Source organism: Musca autumnalis, unplaced genomic scaffold, assembly GCF_047663935.1.
Source record: "Musca autumnalis isolate F117 unplaced genomic scaffold, ASM4766393v1 scaffold_1, whole genome shotgun sequence".
NCBI classification, from domain to species: domain Eukaryota; kingdom Metazoa; phylum Arthropoda; class Insecta; order Diptera; family Muscidae; genus Musca; species Musca autumnalis.
This window is the reverse complement of record NW_027411644.1, coordinates 217679594-217700973: the sequence shown is the minus strand read 5'-3', so window position 1 is coordinate 217700973 and position 21380 is coordinate 217679594. Positions and strand designations below refer to the sequence as shown.

Below are 21380 nucleotides of genomic sequence, written 5' to 3'. Positions count from 1 at the left end.
CAACTACTGACTTAAGGCCTGGGTACATAAAAATATACAAAATATTATGTGGTTGCCTGATGACTGACGAAAATAAACGGCCACACTGGCAAGCGATTATTTGAGCAAAACAGACCAGCTGATGTCATACATGTGAAAAGGCATATGGTGTGATATAACCATTAATGAACACTTTCAAAATCTGGCATAAGACATATCGACACCTCCAAATAATAGTATGCTAAGTCTAAAAAGTGAGTTTTGCAGGAGAAGCTCTCAAAGTTTGGATTTTTTTTTGAACTTCAGTACTATGCTAATTGAATATTTGTTTATAACTTCTGTTCGGATTGACCGATCATTACCAAAATTAGACAGAATTTAAGTTAAAGGACGTTCGACACCTCCAAATAATAGTTTGCTAATTCTGAAAAGCGAGTTTTTGGAAATTTCTTTGACCTTCAGTACTATGCTAAGGAAATATTTGTTTATAACTTTTGTTCGGATTGTCCGATCATTACCAAAATTTTACAGAATTTAAGTAAAAGGACGTTAATTATAAAAATGTAAAGAACTTGAAAACATGCTAAGTCGACTTAGCATACTATTGCTTGTAGGCGTCGATATGGTGTGTGTTCGTTTACTCAAAATTTGTAAAAATTGTTGCTGGATGTTGTTCGTTTACTCTACAGTACAATGCAAAAGATCTTAGCCGATTACGAGAAGTTACTGAACTTGTACAAATTTGTACAAATTGTTGAATAAACGAACACACCTATTATCTGTCCCAAAACTGCAAGAATCTACTAATTTTACTATTTTCCCCATAACATAAAGGAAAAATATTATCGTAGTAAAAAATAGTAGCTTTTGCAGGTTCTGGAACAAAGCAATAATTTAACTTTTTTGCGACAACGCGTGTCTCAACGTGTCACTCATCAGATCGTATGTGCCGAGGGCTTCATTCAGCGTCATTTTTTTTTAATAGAAGTGAAAATTTTACTACTTTTTGGTGTACGGAAACGCTTTGTGGTAAAAAATGTGTAAAAGTGGTAAAAATTGTTTAGTACTGGAACACAACTATACATAGTTTGTATATATATGTAGTTCTTTTTAATTAATTATTGTATATAAATATATTAATTAGAACGAATATGAATGCAAAAATAAAATTCGATTATTAGACATAAAAATACGACTGCAATAAAAAACTCTGCGTCTCAGTAAACGCCATTTATATTATTATGTGACGACGGTGCATTACTCTCTTGAACATCCAAACGTCTTCTGACAGATACTCCCGATGATGTTGAACTGACAGTTGGTCGATTACCAGAAACTTTTTCCGCTTCAATACGACCCGATAAGAAGGTAGCAAGACGTTCCTAGAAACATATAAGGTTATGGTGAAAAAATATCAGTTTGACATACATATGTACGAGGGTCGAAACCCTTCTGGCCTAGGCAACAGGCAGTTTCGCCAGGTGTCATTTGACATATTTTTTTGGAAAGTTTTTAGCCTTGCCCTGCGTTTACACATGACAGGACAGTTGAGTACATGTATTGATTGTCAAACCCCTGAAACTTGCCTCTGTGACGTAGGCGTCCAGACAACTGCGAAAACAGTTGTAAAATTATGAATGAAAATCGTCGATTTCTGTTTGTTTTCCGTTTACATATTTTGTTTTTGTTCATGTTCTTTTGTTTCCAACACATTTCAATTATTATTATAGCGTACTCAGGACAGTTTGACATACCGCCATGTATTGGGTTGTTTACATTAGGTTTGTTCGATAACTCAAAAGTTTGTACAAATTTGTAAAAACTGTTACAAAATGCTGTTCGATAACAAACTTGTTCAGTAAAAAAGAAATGAGAAGTGCTTGCAAGTAGTTGCAAGAACTTGCAAATACTTTTTACTTTCGAAGTTATCGAACAGGCATATTGGCTTGAGTGACACCTCCTAAACATGGTTTTTGAACGCTTTTGTTGCATCTTCTGGCGATCGCTGCTATTTTTTCGGGTTCGTACGCATAGTTCCATGATTCGTCACCTGGATCCATCTTACAACGTTTTTCGAAGCACCGCGAGAATGTTAGTTGGTGGAATAAATGAGCAAAGATGTGTCTATCTCACGGTTTAACATGGCGATCTTGGATTATCCGTTCACACACGGAACATGTTCACAAGTAAATTCCATTTTTTTGCAAAGTGATTTTTTCAAGTCACTGTAAATAACCTAACACATGCTCATATGTCAAACTGACTTGAGTACGCTAAAGCGGGGTACACACGATCAGTTTTAATTGTCGATTTTTCGGAAATATCGATAAATGTCAAACTGTCCAGAAACCACAAAATACTTTGTGGTTGCCTGATGACTGACGAAAATGAACGGCCACACTGGCAAGCAGCCGACTGTTTAAGAAAAACTGATCGTATGTACCCCACTTTAGTCTAAAAACGGTCAAACTTTCCAAAAAAAAAAATGTAAATTGAAACCTGGCGACATTACGAGTTGCTTAGGCCAGAAGGTTTTCGAGTGACCCTCGTATGTATGTATAGATTACACTCACCAAGTAAGTATTGGTTAGAACTTGCAGATCACCGTAAAATGCGAAAATGCGTTTAATTATGGATTGAGCTTCTTCCTTGGATAAGTCGCGAACTTTATCCAATTTTGTGAGGCTAATTAAACGGTTATTGATGTAAATTATGTGATGTACAACCTCGGTTGAAGTATGGGCTACAGTTCTGGAAAATATAAAGATTTTGAAGGATGTTAAAATAATTTTTTAAGCCGAAGACACAATCAACATTTAAGTAAAGTTTTGCGTCATATCTGATAATAAATAATAAAAAATCGAATTTGGTTGTCCTTGATCTTTTATTCTTTTACCAGAAATCACGTAAAACTTTACTCAAACTTTATTGTGTTTTCGCATATAATCGGCATTTTGCATAAGTCATTTCTGCTAATAGAATAAAAGCCAATATCTATAATTTAATTATTACTTGGGTAAGTTAGCAGCAACATTAGCACCAAAATTCACCATGTGAACAACGCGTCTTGCTGATTCTCTGGTTAGCAAAACTATTAGCTGTTCCAAAGTTGCTGGTCTAGCTTGATTTTCCGGCTCGTCTTCACTTAAATAAGACCAAAGCTCTTTGGCTTTTTGTAAAGCCATTTTGGGATCTGTAGCAATCTGTAAACATTTTGTTAACAATGATATTCATATTTACATGAACATACATATGTATATACAAACATATTTGATTATGGTTATCATTTAACTTACCAATTCAGCGGCATATATTAATATATGTATAGCTTCCTTGCTTTGTTTTTTCAAGGCCCTCGCTTCGGCCAATGTTCTTTGCGTTAAGCGACGCTTTAGTTTTCGCGAAAAACGTTGACCATGATGTATTGCCTTGATGGCGCCTGTTTCATTTTGGGTTTCAGAGTTGTTATCATCTTCACTGGATGCTACAAACAAGTACATATATAAATAGAAAGTGACACAAAATCATTATCAAGAAACAATGATGCTTATGTGTCGAAGTCAGACATAGGAATTTATACATACATATGTATATCCATTTGTACATATTAAGATAAAGCATTAAAGAAGCAATGTCATTGATGACACATAAAATATCTGAAATTATATTTCGAAATATTCCCTTTTCCTTTTATATCATACTGCATACTAGTTTTACGAGATACATACTTACTTAGCTGGCCCATTACAGAAAATTTGTTCAATAGATCGAACTAAGAAAAGATCTCCAATTATCCCTGTTTAGTGCTTCGCTTTCTGGAATACCGCGCCTTGTCATCTCTTCATCCACCTGTTTGCGCCATCTATTCTTTGGCCTGCCAATTATGCGTGCACCGCCATGCGGCCCGAATTTATACGCCTTTTTAGCGGCTTCATCATCGCTCTTTCTTATGATATGGCCTAGCCAACGCAATCGCTGCATCTGGATACGTTTATCTATACTGTAGTGCGATTCTCTGACACATTTTTTGAGTTACCGATAAAAATTGGTAAAATTAAAACGCAAAATTATGAATGAAAATTTCAAATAAAAGTTGACAACACCTTTGCTATCGGTAGAACTTTAGGCCTACTTTTTACTCGTCACTAACTTACCGAAAAACATCGGTAATTACCGAAATTATAAGCATTTTAATTTTACCGACAATTGTCGGTAACTCAAAAAATGAGTTAGAGAATCGCACTACTGATGTCGTTGTATAGCTGATACAACTCGTGGTTCATGCGGCGTCGATATTCACCGTTAACGCAGATTGGTCCGTAGATCTTTTGAAGAATTGTTCTCTCAAACACGCCAAGCACTGCCTTATCTGCTTGACCAAGTACCCAGGCTTCGGAACCATACATGAGCACGGGGAGTGTCAGTGTTTTGTAAAACGTTATTTTTGTTTGACGAGTTGTGGCTTTGTTTTTAAAGTGCTTACTTAAGCCAAAGTAGCATCTGTTGGCCAATACAATTCTTCTTTTTATTTTACAACTGATGTCGTTTGTTGTGTTTACGTCGGTGCCGAGGTATACGAAGTCTTTTGCTACCTCAAAATTATAGGAACCAACTTCAACAGTTGGTCCGAGCTCAATGGACGCATTACGCGTCGACACCATCAACTTGGTCTTCTCGCCGTTTATCGCCAGAGCCACTTTAGCAGATTCTCCTTCCTGTAGATTGTGCCACTTCTTTTGACGTTTGCCTCTCGTATAACCTTTTCTAGCAGGATGTTGAACAGATCGCACGAAAGGCTGTCTCCTTGCCTGAAACCTCTTTTGGTACAAAACTCTTCGGAGAGGTTCTTTCCTATTTATTATTATTATTATCTCGTTGACCATAGGCTTTAGTCGTTCGCACAATATCCCTGACACGATCTTGTAGGCAATCGGGAGTAGACTTATACCCCTATAGTTAGAGCATACAGTCTTATCTCCTTTCTTGTGGACGGGGCACAGGATACTCAGGTTCCAATCGTCGGGTACTCGTTCTTCCTACCAAATGGTGCTAACTGGTTGATGGATACACCTTGACAGCGTGTCGCCTCCGGTTTTGAACAGCTCGGCTGGTAAGCCATCAGCTCCAGCTGCCTTATTATTCTTCAGCCGGTATAATGCTGTCTTTACCTCATCCTTGCCGGGTGATATACATTCAATACCATCTTCTGGGATTGGATCTGTGGTATCTTCGTCGACTTCGCTACTATTGTATACCAACAGTTTGGAAAAATGCTCTTTCACTCCCGCTTTTCCATCTCTCTCTTTTTTCTGCGGAAAAGACATTTTTCCTCTCTCCTTTTCTTCTGATACCTCTCTCGTGCGCTACTGATTGTAAAGTAGCCCTATATGCCGCATGTTTCTCTTCGGTAGCAGCCCGACACTCCTGGTCATACCATGGATTCCTTGGTGGAGGTCTCTGGTATTCAAGTACTGATTTTGCGGCTGTTTGCATTGAGTGGGCAATGTTTTGCCATTGTGGTGATATGTTATCGGGACGAGGAGTGCTTTGATTAAGCAGTTTTGCCAGTTGAGTGGAACATGCTGTGGCTATCTGTTGTGATTGCAGCTTACCGATGTCCAACTTCCGTGTTGTGTCTGTTCGCACTTTGTTTGCTACGTTTAATCTGATACGTACCTTAGCTGCAACAAGGTAGTGGTCCGAGTCTATGTTTGCACCTCGGAACGATCGTACATCCAACACGCTCGATGCATGTCTTCCATCTATCACAACGTGATTATGAATATCGAGATGCTTAAATCTGGTACTGCACAGTCTATCAGTCTCGTACCACTGTGAGATGTTTCGCTGTGGAGACTGAATTTCCCGACTGTTGGGCAAAAGATATCCTCCTTTCCAATTTTGGCATTAAAATCGCCTAGAATAATTTTAGTGCCATGGGCAGGTTAACTGTCATACGTTTCTTTTAAGCGCTCATAAAATATATCTTTGGTCTGTTCGTCCTTGTATTCAGTGGGAGCATGAGCGCAAATGAAGCTGACGTTGAAGAATTTTGCTTTTAATCGAATTGCAGCCAATCTTTCATTCACTGGGGCGAACCTGGAGACCAGGTATTTTAACCTCCGACCAACTACAAATCCGCAACCAAACTCATGCATTATGTCAGTGCGTCACCTTTAGGTGTTGTTGTGACACCTTTCCCATTCCAACGTATTTCCTGTATGGCAGTGTCGGCCTTGTACTTTTCAAGTGCATTTGCCAATGCGTAAACTGCACCTTCTCCGTGCAGATTCGCAGATCATGGTCCTTAAAACGTTTGCGGAGGTCGTCAACTTTAGAGGCATTTGTTTTTCTTTTCTTTTTTCATAGTAGGCTGCTTTTTTCTAGAGGAGGGTTACTAACCCGGCGCCCAAACCCAAGTTTTTAACGTTCTTATGGGCGAACGAGCGGCACATTTTAGCTCACTACCTTTAACGGGTGTTAAAGGCAGCTACCCCAGGTGACACCACGGGGAGGTAAGTGTCCACTTGAGATGATAGAGGGGCCAAAAATAATTATGGACTTTGTCATGTTAAAGGCGGTCAGGACCGTTCCTTGGTATCTTTCATCCCCTACGTTTTACGAGATAGGTAACGTAAAAAGCACAACAACTTAATTTTGGCCGAAAATTCAAATTCAAGCTGTCAAAAGCTCTGTTCCTTTACTTTCAAGAATCTTCAAGTTTTACCACTTTTTACTCGAAAAGCGTTCCTTTACTTCTGACATCATACAATTCATATGGATGCAGTTTACCACTTCTACTACTTTTGCCGGTTTTACCATTTTCAAAAGTAAAGGAACAGACCAAAAATGTTTGTTTACGTTGCCATACAATTTATTCACAATAACCTTATTATTGCAACATGAGGTTGATCCATGGCAAAATAAAAAGCTTTTAACACTTTAATTTTGTTATGTCAAAAATGAAGCACAGCCAGAAATCCAGAGGGCGTGGCTTCTTATGTACGATGGCCTTTAATCCTCTGGATTTCGAATGTCAATTCCATTTCGTATATATCTAATAAATCCTCATAAAGAAAGGCAACCCGACAAAAAGCTCTAAAGCATGGTGGAATAATAAGGTGTAACGCCAAAAACAGCCGATCTTCATACCAGTTGTCCATGGCGGAATAAGTAGGTGCAACGCCAAAAACAGCTGATCTAATATGATGATCAAAATGCTTTATTGTGAATAAAATCACATACAAAATGTAAACATGCAATTCTCAGTAATGCATTATTGTGATCAAATTTGACGTTTAGTCTGATGTCATGTAACACCTTCTTATTCCACCATGCAGTTGTACGTTGTTATTTATAAGGTCACGTAAGTAGCACAACAACAACTCTATTTTGACCGAAAATTCTTCAATATGTCAAAATGTTTGTTTACGTTTTCATACAAATGATTCACAATAACATAAAAAATGACAGATTGAAACCAATCAGCTGGTCATTTTACGCCACCTTATAATTTCATCATGATAAAATCACATACAAAATGTAAACAAACAATTCACAGTAATGCATTATTGTGAGCAAATTTGACGTTTGACATGATTCTTATTCCACCATGCTCTAAAGTAAACATGGTTTTATATTTAAATGTACTATAAGCAAGAGGGTGAAGCCCTACCACATCCAACGTTTCAGTAAAGTTGAGGACAATTTCTGAAAAAAGAATAATGCCCTAAACACATCCAACGTTTGAGTAAAGTTTTGTGTCATTTCTGGTAGATGAATAAAATATAAAGTGATGCCAAGTTTCAATTTGTCTTTATTCTTCTACCAGGAATGACACAAAACTTTACTCAAACGTTGGATGTGTTTAGGGCTTAAAAGCGTAAAGGCACCATAGATCGAACATTTCTTTATTCTTTTATCAGAAACGACGACCTACTTTACTTAAAAGTTGGATGTGTTTACAGCTTGACACCTTGATGCAATGGTATGCACACCCGCCTTCAGCGTAATGTTAACTACATTTTCTGAATATTTCAGCCATATAAAGTTGTAAATACATCCAACGTTTCAGCAATGTTGGGCGTCATTTCTTATAAAAGAATAAAATAGCAAGGACAAGATAAATCAGATTTTTCTTTATTCTTTTACGAGAAATGGCACGTCGTTCGGCCTCGATTGTAAAGCTAACAACACATACAAAGTTTGAGTTAAGTTTTGTGTCATTTCTGGCAAAAGAATGAAGAACAAATTCCAAAATTTTTTGCTGGGTTTTTTTGGAAGAATAAAGAAAAACTGAAACTTGGTAGCACTTTATCTTTTTTCATCTACCAGAAATGACACAAAAATTTACTCCAACGTTAAGCCCTAAACACATCCAACGTTTGAGTAAAGTTTTCTGTCATTTCCGGTAAATGAATAAAAGACAAAGTGCTGCCAAGATTCAATTTTTCTTTATTCTAGGCCTTAAGCCCTAAACATATCCAACGTTTGAGTAAAGTTTTGTGTTATTTCTTGTAGAAGAACAATGAAAAATTGAAACTTGGCATGGTATAAGTAAAGAGGTAGATTTAAATGAAAAAAATCTATAGAACCCTTGTTTTTCTTGAATTCCTAAAACTTCAAAATAAGAGCAACAAGTGGGTTTGTTTACAATGTATTTTTTGAGTATTTTATAAAAAACGCGAAAAATGAATGAAGAGTTAAGTTTTCTCCACATAATCGAGTTGTGAATATGATAAACTGATTGTTTCAATGCAAATCTCACCAATTTCTTCCATACAAATGGTCTAAAAACAATTTTAAAAATCATTGAATTCGATTGTGTTTAAAATTGTTTGGCATATTATTCAAACACCACACACACATACACAGTTTATTTATATTGTTTTGAAGTTTTAGGCATACTCGAATGAAAAAAATTAAATTGACATAAAGCTTTGGCTAACCTTTCTTATTAAACCATGAAACTTGGCAGTCTTTGTTTTTTATCTACCAGCAATGACACAAAACTTTACTCAAACGTCGGATGTGTTTTCAGCTTTAGATATGTTTTCAGCTTAAACGATAGTAGTACGGTTACATTAGAGTTTTTTTTTTGCTGGGTTAACCTACTTCATGAGGATTTATTTTACGTTTGAGCTGTGGAATTGACATTTGAAACCCAAACCCACTGGGTTAATCCGGTTATGTGTAACCGGAGTATAGGTCTCATATCATTGACCTAATATGAATAGGGGTGCACTCATGGTGGAACAATTATTATTATATGCTTTGTTCCAGAACCTGCAAGAAACTACTAATTTTTACTACGATAACAATTTTTCCTTTATGTTATCGAAAAAAATATTAAAAATTAGTAGATTCTTGCAGTTCTGGAACAGACCAATAATAAACAAGTAAAAAAGTATCAGTCGGCATTGCCGACAGAGATATACCCTCAGCCTGTGTATATTGAAAAAAAAAAATTTCCCAAAATACATATGTATTTAGGGGGTTTTAAAATTTTTGGATATTTGAACCGACAACAATGTTGATTAGGATTAAAGTTCAAAAGTTTTGCGAAGGAGATATTAAAAGGAATGGATCGACATTGACCGTTATGGAAGTGGATCTCCAGCCACAACATATGGTGCCTTAGGATCTTTTTACACTCTTCAGGCTGTTTGCTCAAGAAGTATGGACTTGCCCCTAAAAAAACTTTTACCATCGTAATTGAGGCAACGAATGCAAGTTGTCTCAACAAAAATCAAAGTGATTCCATAGCAGGTCTTAAAGTGAACTTATCCGAAATTTTGTGTGGGAGGTAACGGATGGAGTGGACAAATATAGTCCATATTTGAACCTGATCTATATCTGGTAGATGTATTAGGATGTGTAAAGTATAGACCAATTTGGCAACTACCTTCAACAGTTACCGTACGAAAAATTTTTCCGAACATTTTTGAACTGTTGTGGGGGAGGTACCTGAAAGAGTGGACCGATATGGCTTATCTTCAAACTTAAACTATGTTTGGACAAAATATTACTAAGGCCAAATTTTGGACCGAATCGGCAGTTCCGTTCGAGAGTTATCTTGCGCTTCAACCACCTCACACGGTGTCATAGGGTTTTTTGCAACTTTCAGGCTATTCTCTCGGGAAGTATGGTTTTGCCCCTGCTGAAACTTGTACCGTCGTATGGAGGGCAGTGAATACAAGCTGCTAAAACAAAAATCAAAGCGATTCGAGAGCAGGCCCTAAACTGAACTTTTCCGAAATTTTGTGTGGGAGGTACCCCAAGGAGTGGACCGATTGAGTCCATATTGAAACCTTATCTAAGTCTGGTACACGCTCCACGATGGGCAAAGTATGGACCAAATCGGTTACTCCCTTCAAGAGTTATCGTGCGCACAAATTTTTCGAACATTTTCGAAGTTTTGTGGGGGAGGTACCGGAAGGAGTGGACCGATATAGCCCATCTTCGAACTTAAACTAAGTTTGGGTAAAATATTACGAATGCCAAAATTTGAACCGAATCGGTTTATCCGTTCGAGAGTTATCGTGCGCTCCAGCCAGACAGACAGACAGACGGACGGACATTGCTCAATCGACTCCAAATTGTCTGAAACACATTTCGTCCAAACATACTTGGGGTCTAAAACCATTATTTCGATGAGGCACATTTTGCCCGTATGAAAGTGTATATACCCTTCATAGCCTAAAGGCTGAGGGTATAAACAGAACATTGGTGGGGTTTTTTTTTATTGGGATAGCTGATACAATTTTGATTTTTCAAAATAGTCTGGCTTAATCCCATTGTTGTTGTTTTGATATTTAAAACAACTAATTTATTAGTGGACAAGGTTTGGCATTGTTCGCCAAGGGGTAAGGCAGGGAAGACTAGTTTCGATCTTCGCCGCAGGATCTCATCAGTTCCCTTGATCTTGAATAAAACGTGGTTTAGAATATGCACTTATACGATGAGTAAGTGCATTATCTCGATTTATTTGACATATGCTAAGTTTACATTTACGAAATCCACTCGATTTCAACTGTCAATTCCATAGCTCAAACGTCAAATGAAATCTCATCTGAAATCCATTGGATTTCGTTTGACGTTTAACGTTTAAATGTAAATCAAGCAATATATTGTATAAAATTAGGTGTGTTCGTTTACTCGATAATTTGTACAAATTTGTATAAGTCCAGTAACTTCTTGCAATCGACTAAGCTCTTTTGCATTGTACTTAGAGTAAACGAACAACATCCAGTAACAATTTGTACAAATTTTGAGTAAACGAACACACATAATGACAGCTTTAATCGACTGGATTTGCTAAACCAACCAAGCAAGTCTAAACGGGGTATAAGCAAGAATATATTGCAGCTTCTTTATCCGTTAGTGACTTTGGAAAATTATTCGGGGATATGAAAGAGATGACGGCTTAGTGAGTGATCCATCTTTACTATATTATGTGGTCTGTTCCAGTACTGCAAGAATCTACTAATTTTTACTGTTTTTGTCGATAACATAAAGAAAACTTTGTTATCGTAGTAAAAATGTTGCATGTTCTGGAACAGACATTTAGTATTTATGGGTACTTTACACGATATGTTTTTTACATATGAGTTGTCACTTCTCCCATACAAAATGTATATGCAAAGTGACAACTCATATGTAAAAAACATATCGTGTAAAGTACCCATTAGGAGCAAAATGGCATTTGTCTTGGGTATATTCTATTTTTTTATACTTTTGCACATCTAGAAATTGCCTCATAATTCTAGATTTTATTTATTAAAAAACGAACTTTTGCCAACATCCTTAAGCTATGACATTTACGGACATATTTCAAATTCCCTTATCTATAGACAGAAAAAAAAATATTTTATAAAATATGGACCGAAAGCAAAGAAAAAGTTCAACATTGTCGTATATCAACAAAGGCCGTATTAAAAAGGTATACTTTGGGGCGATGTTGTAGAATGTGATAACCTCTGATTCCAATGTGCTTTCTTTCAATCAAATCTCAATCTCTCTCTCCCTCATTTCTAACACTTGCATTGTCTCAAACAGAATCAATAATAACCTTTGACTATATTTGTATCAGGGTAAAACGTATATATAAAAACATCTTAGATACTCACCATCAGTCTGATCTGAATCATCTTCAATGGGTACCAAATATTTATCAACAAATTTATCACCAACTGTCAACGCACCATCCAATCTTTCAGCAGCAAATGTGGTTATTGGACTTTCTAATACAGCATTGCCAATTTGTTTAACAGAATCGGCACGTTTTAGCAGTTTTAGTGGTCTCACCAAATGATCCGACATGTACTCTTTTGTATTCCAATACATCTTTAAGCCCAAAACAATTGTCTTATTAATATGTGTACATACGTATATCTACAATATGGAATGCCCTATAAATAAATAACATAAGAAAAACTCACCATTTCCGGTGGTAAATACACTAAAGGAATATGTTGTTCCAAAATATCTAAACTTTTACAAACAACATTATCCAAACGCTTTAGCGGCGCTTCAAATAGCTTAACTGCCGGTTTCACGGACTCATAGGCAGATGTTATGGTATATTCGGCTGTTTCAAAATACCAATTAAAAAGCCGATTACTTTTCTTCACTTTGCCATAAATAGATTCGCTTGTCATAAATAGCTTCTCAATCAATGGTATACTTCCAATTCGATCAATAGATTCCAAATGTAATTTTGTACTCGGTGTATTTGCAGCTGTAAACAAATTTTAATCAAGAGAAATGCCCATCAAATTATTTATGTCTCCATTATTTGTAGACTAACCCATTTCAATTGATTGGTAATATTCTTCTGATTTTTTTATTCTGCTTGCCTTCGTGATGTTCCCGCTTTAAAGCGGCTCCGTATCGTATAAACCTTGTCGTTCAAGTTTCAAAAGAAAACTGAAATGAAGCAACGCTGAATTATAGATTTAAAAAATCCATCCTCTTCATCAATTTCATTCTTCATAGTGGAAAATATTTTACGGAGAGATTTATATTTTGGGTTGTTTTATTTTATTATTAAGCGATAATATGAGTGTTGTATGTGCAAATTTGTATTGATATGTATGTGTCTTCTTGAGAAGATTACGTCTCCCAATTGCTATATGTTATAAGTGTATTGCAATAAAATTAAAAAAGTACTACTGACTCACATGTCAATAAGGCAAAAAATTAGGGAGCATTTAAGTATGGTACATTTTACGATGTAGTGGAACTAAGTTGGTATTAATCTAATTGCAAATCTTGAGAAATTCGTAAACAGAAGAGTGTTTATAAATATTTTAATGATAGTACGGACAGTCAGAATACCTTTTAGTGATTCTTCCTTCCATAGGCAGGTGATCCTCTATTATGTACACAAACGATTACAACAATTTTGAGCAAAAATAGCAAAAGTGTAAACCTCTTTCACTAATACAAAAGGTATATTCCATGGCCACTTAAAAAGTCATTTACTAGCCCTTCTTTACATACCATACTTCCCACATTCATTTAAGAAAATTAAGATTTTCTGTAGTACACAAAGCAATTTCTTAAAGAAAACAAATCAATCACAAACCCCAACACACTCACACCATTCTGAGTAATGATGGAAAAATAAAAGCGTAGGGAAAGTGTGACCTACGGAGTGGCATTGATAAGATGAGTATAGATTAAATGTTTATTTTATTTGTTTTATTTGTATAGTGTATAGGTATAACCAGTACTAATATAGTAGAATAGTCTATGTCGATGCATGTGTATCAAAGTTCAAAAAAAGTCATCAAAACTTTTGTAGATACTTCGTAAACAAATGTAGTGTACATGATTCATTAATAGTCCAGTCAAAATAGCCATTGAAATAGCAAAAATTCCCACAAAGCTGGTGGAGAGCTAGGGTTTGTCATTAGAAGTAATTTGCTAAAAGCCCCATCAATCGCATGTTATTCGGGCCGAAGGTCAAAATTTATGGATTTTCAGGTTTTCGGATTTTTTCTTGAAAACGGTGTGTCCAATCAAAAAGTGACTAAAGTCCCGGTCCACACTAGCGTGAATTTCATTAAAAAATTCATGAAATTAGGCGTTCTTAAATCTTAAATCGACATTACCACCTTCGTCGGAATTGCAGCAACTGGTGAGAAGGATCAAGCAAACAGGTAACGAAGTACTAGTAGGTAGCGATGCTAACTCTCACCACATCTCGTGGGGTAGTACTAACACTAACAAAAGGGGTCAAGTCCTTATAGACTACTTAAATACTAACGACCTGATTACACTTAACACAGGAAATACACCAACCTTTGTTAATAGAGTTAGGGAGGAAGTATTAGACATAACGATATGTTCAGAAAATCTAATAAACGAGGTACATGAGTGGAGGGTTTTGGAGGAATACTCCTTCTCAGACAGTAGGTATATTAGATTTAAAATAGCTAGGCCACCGCCAAACCCGATAACCTTCCGAAACAAATCCAAAACAAATTGCACTAAGTTCGGAAAACGAGTAAAAGAAAGACTAGGGCAAGCAGATGAGGAATGCCTAAGTAAGGAGGACATAGATAGGAATGTCCTAAAGTTAACTGAGGCACTAGTAAAGTCTTTCGAGGAAAGTTGTCCCCTTCGAGAGAGGAAATCCGCCTACGAAAAACCCTGGATGACAGGGGAAATTCGGAATAAAGGCAAGGAGGTCCGCAGACTTTATAATAGGGCAAAACGTAAAAAGCAGCTGTATTCTGGGACAACTATCAGACAAAATTGAAGGAATACAACAAAATTACAAGGAACGCCAAACGTAACTCCTGGAAGCTATTCTGCGAACAGGTGGATAGCGTTAACGACGTTTCGAAAATTAAGAAGTTTACGTCCAAAACCCATACACAGACCGAGCAAATGGTCGATGGAAATGGGAAAAGGACGGAAACAACAGAAGAAACTCTAGGCCTTCTGATGAAAACTCACTTTCCGTCGAATACCACGGCCAGCACCGAGGCATCGATTGAGTCGGTTTACCCATAAGGAGATGCACCAAAAATTGACAGCTCGATGGTCAAACAAGCCATCACGAGCTTTTCACCATATAAAGCAGCGGTACCAGACCAGATCTTCCCGGCCCTTTTACAGCGGGAAGTGGACCTTATTGCGTCCAAACTGGTCGGGATCTTCAACGCTTGTCTAAAATTTGCTTACACCCCGCTAGCCTGGCAAGGCAAGCTACGCAATACCAAAATCTTATCGCCCGATAAGTTTAAGTTCATTCTTACTCATGACAATGGAACGGACGGTCGACACCATGATTAAGAGTAGAATCCCTAACGATATGCTCAAATTCAAACAACACACATACGTTAAAGGCGGGGTTTTCCTAAATAGGATAATAAATATTTCCCGCACAGTTAAATACCTAGGAGTAATTCTGGAAAGGAAACTAAATTGGAAAGACCATATTCAAGAAAGGGCCGACAAGGCACAAAGATTTTGGTCAACATGTAGAAGGGCAATAGGCTCAAAATGGGGTTTCAATCCTAGGATGACACACTGGCTATACAGGGGCGTAATTAGACCAATCCTAACATAAGCGTCTGTTGTATGGTGGACAGCTATGGACAAAAAATGCAACGTGAAGATACTGCAAAAAGTCCAAAGAACAATTTTGTTTATACACCCAATAGAAATTCAGGTAAGGTATGAGGCAGCTACAAAGCTAAAGTCGATGAGCGAGTGGATCAGTAGAGACCACCAAAACATACTAAAGGTCACAACGGGTGAATCTATAAACCAAATAGTATCAGACCGCATACCTGAAACTAGTGAAGTAGCTCTGTGTGAAGTTTCAATACCAGACAGAGACATGTGGATCGATGGAACTCTAGCACAGATTCCCGCTGGAAGCTGCGGGTTTACGGATGAGGCTGTGCTAGAGGGGAGAACCGGACTGGGTCTATATATAATGGAACCGGAAACGAAAATCTCCCTCCGACTGTCGGATCATAATACGATTCTTCAGGCGGAAGTCCGAGCGATAACAGAGTGTCTGAACTGGTTTGACACTCACACAAAGACTACCACTGCGAACATCCTTACGGACAGCAAAACAGCCATCACGGCTATAACGGCCAAGACAGTAAAATCTAGAACTGTCTTGGAATGCATACAGTCTATTAACAACTACTCCCAACATGGTACGGTAAACATTATATGGCCCGTTTTTACATATTGTCTTTAAAGTCCATTTTTGTTATACCTTACTTTAAGAAAAGTAAGGAATAAAGTTCGCATTACAAGGGATTTGTTATTACATCTTCCATTTAAACTAAATATTATATTTTGTAAAAATATGGCAATATCAAGCAAAAAAATCTGTATACCTCAAGTTTTCTCAAACCTGATTGGTTGATTTGAATTTGCTGACAATTTTTTCTTGCTCTTGGTGCAGCATACTCTCGGGCGCAGTTTAAATTTTAAAAGGAACACAAAGTTCCTTTTAATTTATCTGACACTTATTCTTAAAGCAAACATGTAAGAATAAAAAATGGGTTATCTGACCGATACCGGACAATATTTAACTACAGAAAGGATGTAATAACGGGCCTATGGGTACCAGGGCACATTGGGATTAGGGGTAACGAAATAGCAAACTCCTTATGGGTACTTTACACGATATGTTTTTTACATATGAGTTGTCACTTTGCATATACATTTTGTATGGTAGAAGTGACAACTCATATGTAAAAAACATGCCGTGTAAAGTACCCCTTAGCAAAACAGGCAAGGGAGCAACCTACAGTCAGCATAGATAACGCCAAGCCCTTAAAGGCGACGCGCATAGAGCTAAAGGCATTGGCAAAAGATGCACATATATCCCTCTGGAATAGAGAAGACAAGGAAAAAAAAACACAAAAATCCTATGGGGAACCCAGACGAGGACAAAACAAAGGGACTACTTTTGCTAAGTAAAAAAAGACATTAGTAGACTGACGGGTATCCTTACAGGACACCTGGGTCTACAAGCGCACCTGCACAAAATAGGTTGTGCAGGAAGCAGTGAATGCAGAGAGGACGACGAAACATTGGAACACTACCTCTGCCACTGCCAGGCCTTCACAAACCCGAGAAAACAGCTCCTAGGGAGCGACATAATACAAGGACTAGATCACATCGGGACAATCGAGCTCAAAACATTAAGACACTATGGAATTTAACTAATTCATACACAAAGTTTACAACCTCATCCTGACCGCAAATTAGAGCGCACAACAGGCCTACTTTATAGCTTAAGTGTATGTCCACACGGACATGTGGTGATCCTGCATCACCCCTCTTTTCAACCTAACCTAAATCGAATTCCTCACTGCAGCAATTTTATGATTTTACTCTACTATGGAAGTCGATCTAGTGACGCATAATTTCATGAAATTTTTCAATGAAATCACTCTAGTGTGGACCGGGACAAAGCAAATATTGTAGAAAAAATCTCTACACATCATTTATACACACTTATAAGGAAAAACGCACATTTTCAGGTGAAACGGCTAAAATAAACCGAAATTATACCTAAGTTTTACAAAAATTTTCAACAAAATTAAAGCGTGCTTAGTAGAGTTATTCCATGTTAGAGTCATTTTATGGAAATATCTAACGCATGACGTTGTTATTTTAACCGGTGCGCCTCATGATGTTCTTATACTACCTTTACATTTACGAAATCCACTCGATTTCAACTGTCAATTCCATTGCTCAAACGTCAAACGAAATCCAATGGATTTCCGATGAGTTTTCATTTGGAATCCACTCTATTTCGTAAATGTAAACGTACTATTACGCGGCTTACTTCTTCGCATGTGTAATTTGACAATTTTATCACGATGTCTCAAGAATAGTGACTCCTATCGAAAAGTCATAAAGATTATTCTACAACTTTTACTTTAGTCGATTTCTGATAGGTCTTCCAGTTTTTGAAAAAAAAATCAAAGAACCTGAATAAGGCCACCAAAAAATTACCAGTTTCGTTAAAGTTTATTTTCAAGTTTCGTTAGTGTTCACACACGTTAAAGTGAAATTTAAGATTGTTGCGTGTCCTCTTTATTTTACCATTAGCGTTTGTTGTGTTTCTCATACCAATAAAAACAAAAGAAACATAAATTAACTAAAAAACAACACAAAATAAATAATTAATTATTTAATTTAATTAATAATTAAATTAATATTTGGTTTGATCCTTTACTTTTAAAAATGATAAAACCAGCAAAAGTAGTAGAAGTTGTAAACTGCTCCCATATGAATGGTATGGTGTCCGAAGTAAAGGAACGCTTTTCTAGTAAAAAGTGGTAAAACTTGAAGATTCTTGCACGTAAAGGAACTGAGCTATTATTAGTTAAATGTTCACTATTTCATTAATTAAATGTTTTTATGCAGTAGTGGGTATATGATTTTGATTATTCTGACTCAATTGTGCGGTCAACAGATTTAGGAGGATACAGAAAATTTCTCGTTCTGTTTAATTTTCTGGTCACTCTTATTGACCTGTTTATTGATACAGAGTCAGCGGTTAAGAGAACTGATGAGGAAGTTTGGCTGCTTCCGAAACTATAGTATTCTCTGCCTCCGCTTGTAGTAATCAATTTCAATACCCACTGTTAAACATTTTGTTTCTTCAAATTTTGAAGCAACAAAGTATGGACTTTAGCTGAAATAAATACACAACAAGTATTATTTTGCAGTCCAACAATACAAAGCCAACAACAATAACAGGCAATCAGCACGGCCTTACTTGTTGACTACGCATAAAGCAAAAACAACATTTTGTTGTGATCTCTGCTTACTGCAAACAACACTACTTATGCTTGTCTTCTTTGCGATGCAAAGACAGCATAAAAACAGTAGTGGGTATATGATTTTGATTATTCTGACTCAATTGTGCGGTCAACAGATTTAGGAGGATACAGAAAATTTCTCGTTCTGTTTAATTTTCTGGTCACTCTTATTGACCTGTTTATTGATACAGAGTCAGCGGTTAAGAGAACTGATGAGGAAGTTTGGCTGCTTCCGAAACTATAGTATTCTCTGCCTCCGCTTGTAGTAATCAATTTCAATACCCACTGTTAAACATTTTGTTTCTTCAAATTTTGAAGCAACAAAGTATGGACTTTAGCTGAAATAAATACACAACAAGTTTTTATTAAATCTTTTAATACTTGTTTTGTTGCTGACGTTTGCTTGAGAAAATAAAAATGAAAGAAAATGAAGCAGAGAACACAGAAAACCATGTATATGGGTTTCACTATTTCATACCCCTCGCCTATAAACTTGACGTCGCCATGTTGAAATCGTACTAGTCTGAACATCGACTTTACGCATGTCTATTTTGACTGGACTATAAAGCGATGGACATACTGAAATTAAACTCTTTAGACGTCCGAAATTATGATGTTATACCCCGGTTACACTATTGAAGGTTAACCCACTGGGTTTAATAGATCCAGTGGGTTAATCTTTGCTGGTTACACTTAGCTTTTCGAGGATATAAACTGTCAGCTGATGTTTGTTTACGTACACATACAAAATAACTGATAAAGTCGTGTGTTACACTTTTACAATTTCTCGTATGAGATATCATCCCCTCTTTGCTCATATTGGTATATTTTACACACAAGGATACATTTTTGTATCATGGTATCAAGCGTAATTTTTGTTAAAAAAGTGTCTAATGTAAAAAAATAAATAATTTTATGATTTTCAAATAACTTTAGATTTATTAACTCCATAAAATCTCATGCGACCAATCGTAAACGTGTAAAACACGACAAACTCTGTTGCAAAAACAGTTGCAACTTTTGGTACTTTTTGACACTGTATTTTTGGTGGATTTGTGCCGGATTTAAAATAAACCCAGTCGTGAGAGGATTTAATTTTTGTATGGCAAATCTGGTCAGATTTGACCAGATTAAGCAATAAATCCTCATAAAGTGGGTTAACCCGGCAAAAAACTGTAGTGTAACCGCACTATTATTGTGGTTATTGCTTTGGCAAGTATTTAATTATCACACTAGTTGTCAGAATTCATTATTGTGAATAAAAACACATACAAAATGTAAGCAAGCAATTCACAATAATGCATTATTGTGACCAAATTTGACGTTTGGTATGATTTGATGTAACACTCTCTTATTCCACCATGACTGTCCCGTAAGCACGTTGGGCGCCACAATGGTAGGTTAAATGACTCAGTTTAAAGCCATGTTTACATTAGAGCTAGGTATTACCTAACCCAAATGCTATCTTGAATTTATTTATTATTGATTCTGGAAAAGCATGCATTTTGCATTGTGTTTTCTTCGTTACTAGGCGTTTACACCAGACAATTTGTCTTCAAATACAACTCTGATTTACATACAAATAAGATTTTTTGATTGATGTTTGTACAAATAAGTGAGATATAATAATTGAAATGTATTGAAAACAAAAGAACATGTAAAAAAAACATAACATGTGAACGGAAAACAAAAAGAAATGAACAAAAAGAAGTTTTTACAGTTGTCTGGACGCCTGCGTCACACAGGCATGTTTTGGGTTTTTGATAATCAATACATATACTTAACTGTGCTGTCATTTGCAAACGCAGGGTTAGGATCGATACATAAGCGGTTGGCTTTCTTGTTCACCCTTCGTTTACACATGACAGGACAGTTGACTACATGCATTGATTGTCAAAAACCCAAAACTTGCCTGTGTGACGTAGGCGTCCAGACAATTGCAAAAACAGTTGTAAAATTATGAATAAAAATTGCTGATTTCTTTTTGTTTCCCATTTACATAAGCTGTGTTCCTATACTTACCTGAGCTTACCATTTGTTACCATTTTTAACCTGCAAAGCTTTCCTTAACCCCAAAAAGTGGTAAAACTGGCAGCAATTTTTAAGAGAGTGAGAGAGCACATATGACTTTCTCTTCTACCACAGGCTACCAGCAAAATTTCTGCTGGTAAAAAGTGGTAGAACTGATTTTTCGAATTTTGTTTGACGATTATTTCACAATGAAGAAAAAATGGACGAAAAACAGAAGAAAAAGTCGAACGCTGACAAAACTAAGTTAAAAACTGTGAAATAAAAGACGAAAATTGATTCTTTATGTTTCTATTTGACATTGCTACCAGATCTACCATTTTTCCGTTCCTTTACTTTTCTGGTAAAAATGTTCATGAGAGAGCAATTTTGAGAAATGTTGACATTATTCTCTTTTACCATTAAAAAGGTAAAGGAACAAAACTATATATTGTTTTTGCTCATGTTCCTTTGTTTTCAACACATTTCAATTATTTGGTGTGTCTTTTTACTTACTAAATGTTGCTGAAACCTTTTTTTCAGCAACTTTTCCTTTATACAACTGTCAAAATCTGC

General features: G+C 36.5%; 1 protein-coding gene across 1 annotated transcript; it reads right to left on the bottom strand.

Annotated features, from left to right (window-relative positions):
* Window positions 1-1045: 1045 nt before the first annotated feature.
* Lsd-1 (lipid storage droplet-1) lies at window positions 1046-12919 on the bottom strand. Its single transcript, XM_073960195.1, has 7 exons — window positions 12788-12919; window positions 12420-12718; window positions 12108-12324; window positions 3276-3463; window positions 2992-3182; window positions 2553-2730; window positions 1046-1361 (listed from the first exon to the last, which is right to left on the bottom strand). Exons 1-7 carry the CDS (start codon window positions 12789-12791, stop codon window positions 1197-1199), a joined length of 1242 nt encoding a protein of 413 aa, XP_073816296.1. The 5' UTR covers window positions 12792-12919; the 3' UTR covers window positions 1046-1196.
* Window positions 12920-21380: the final 8461 nt, after the last annotated feature.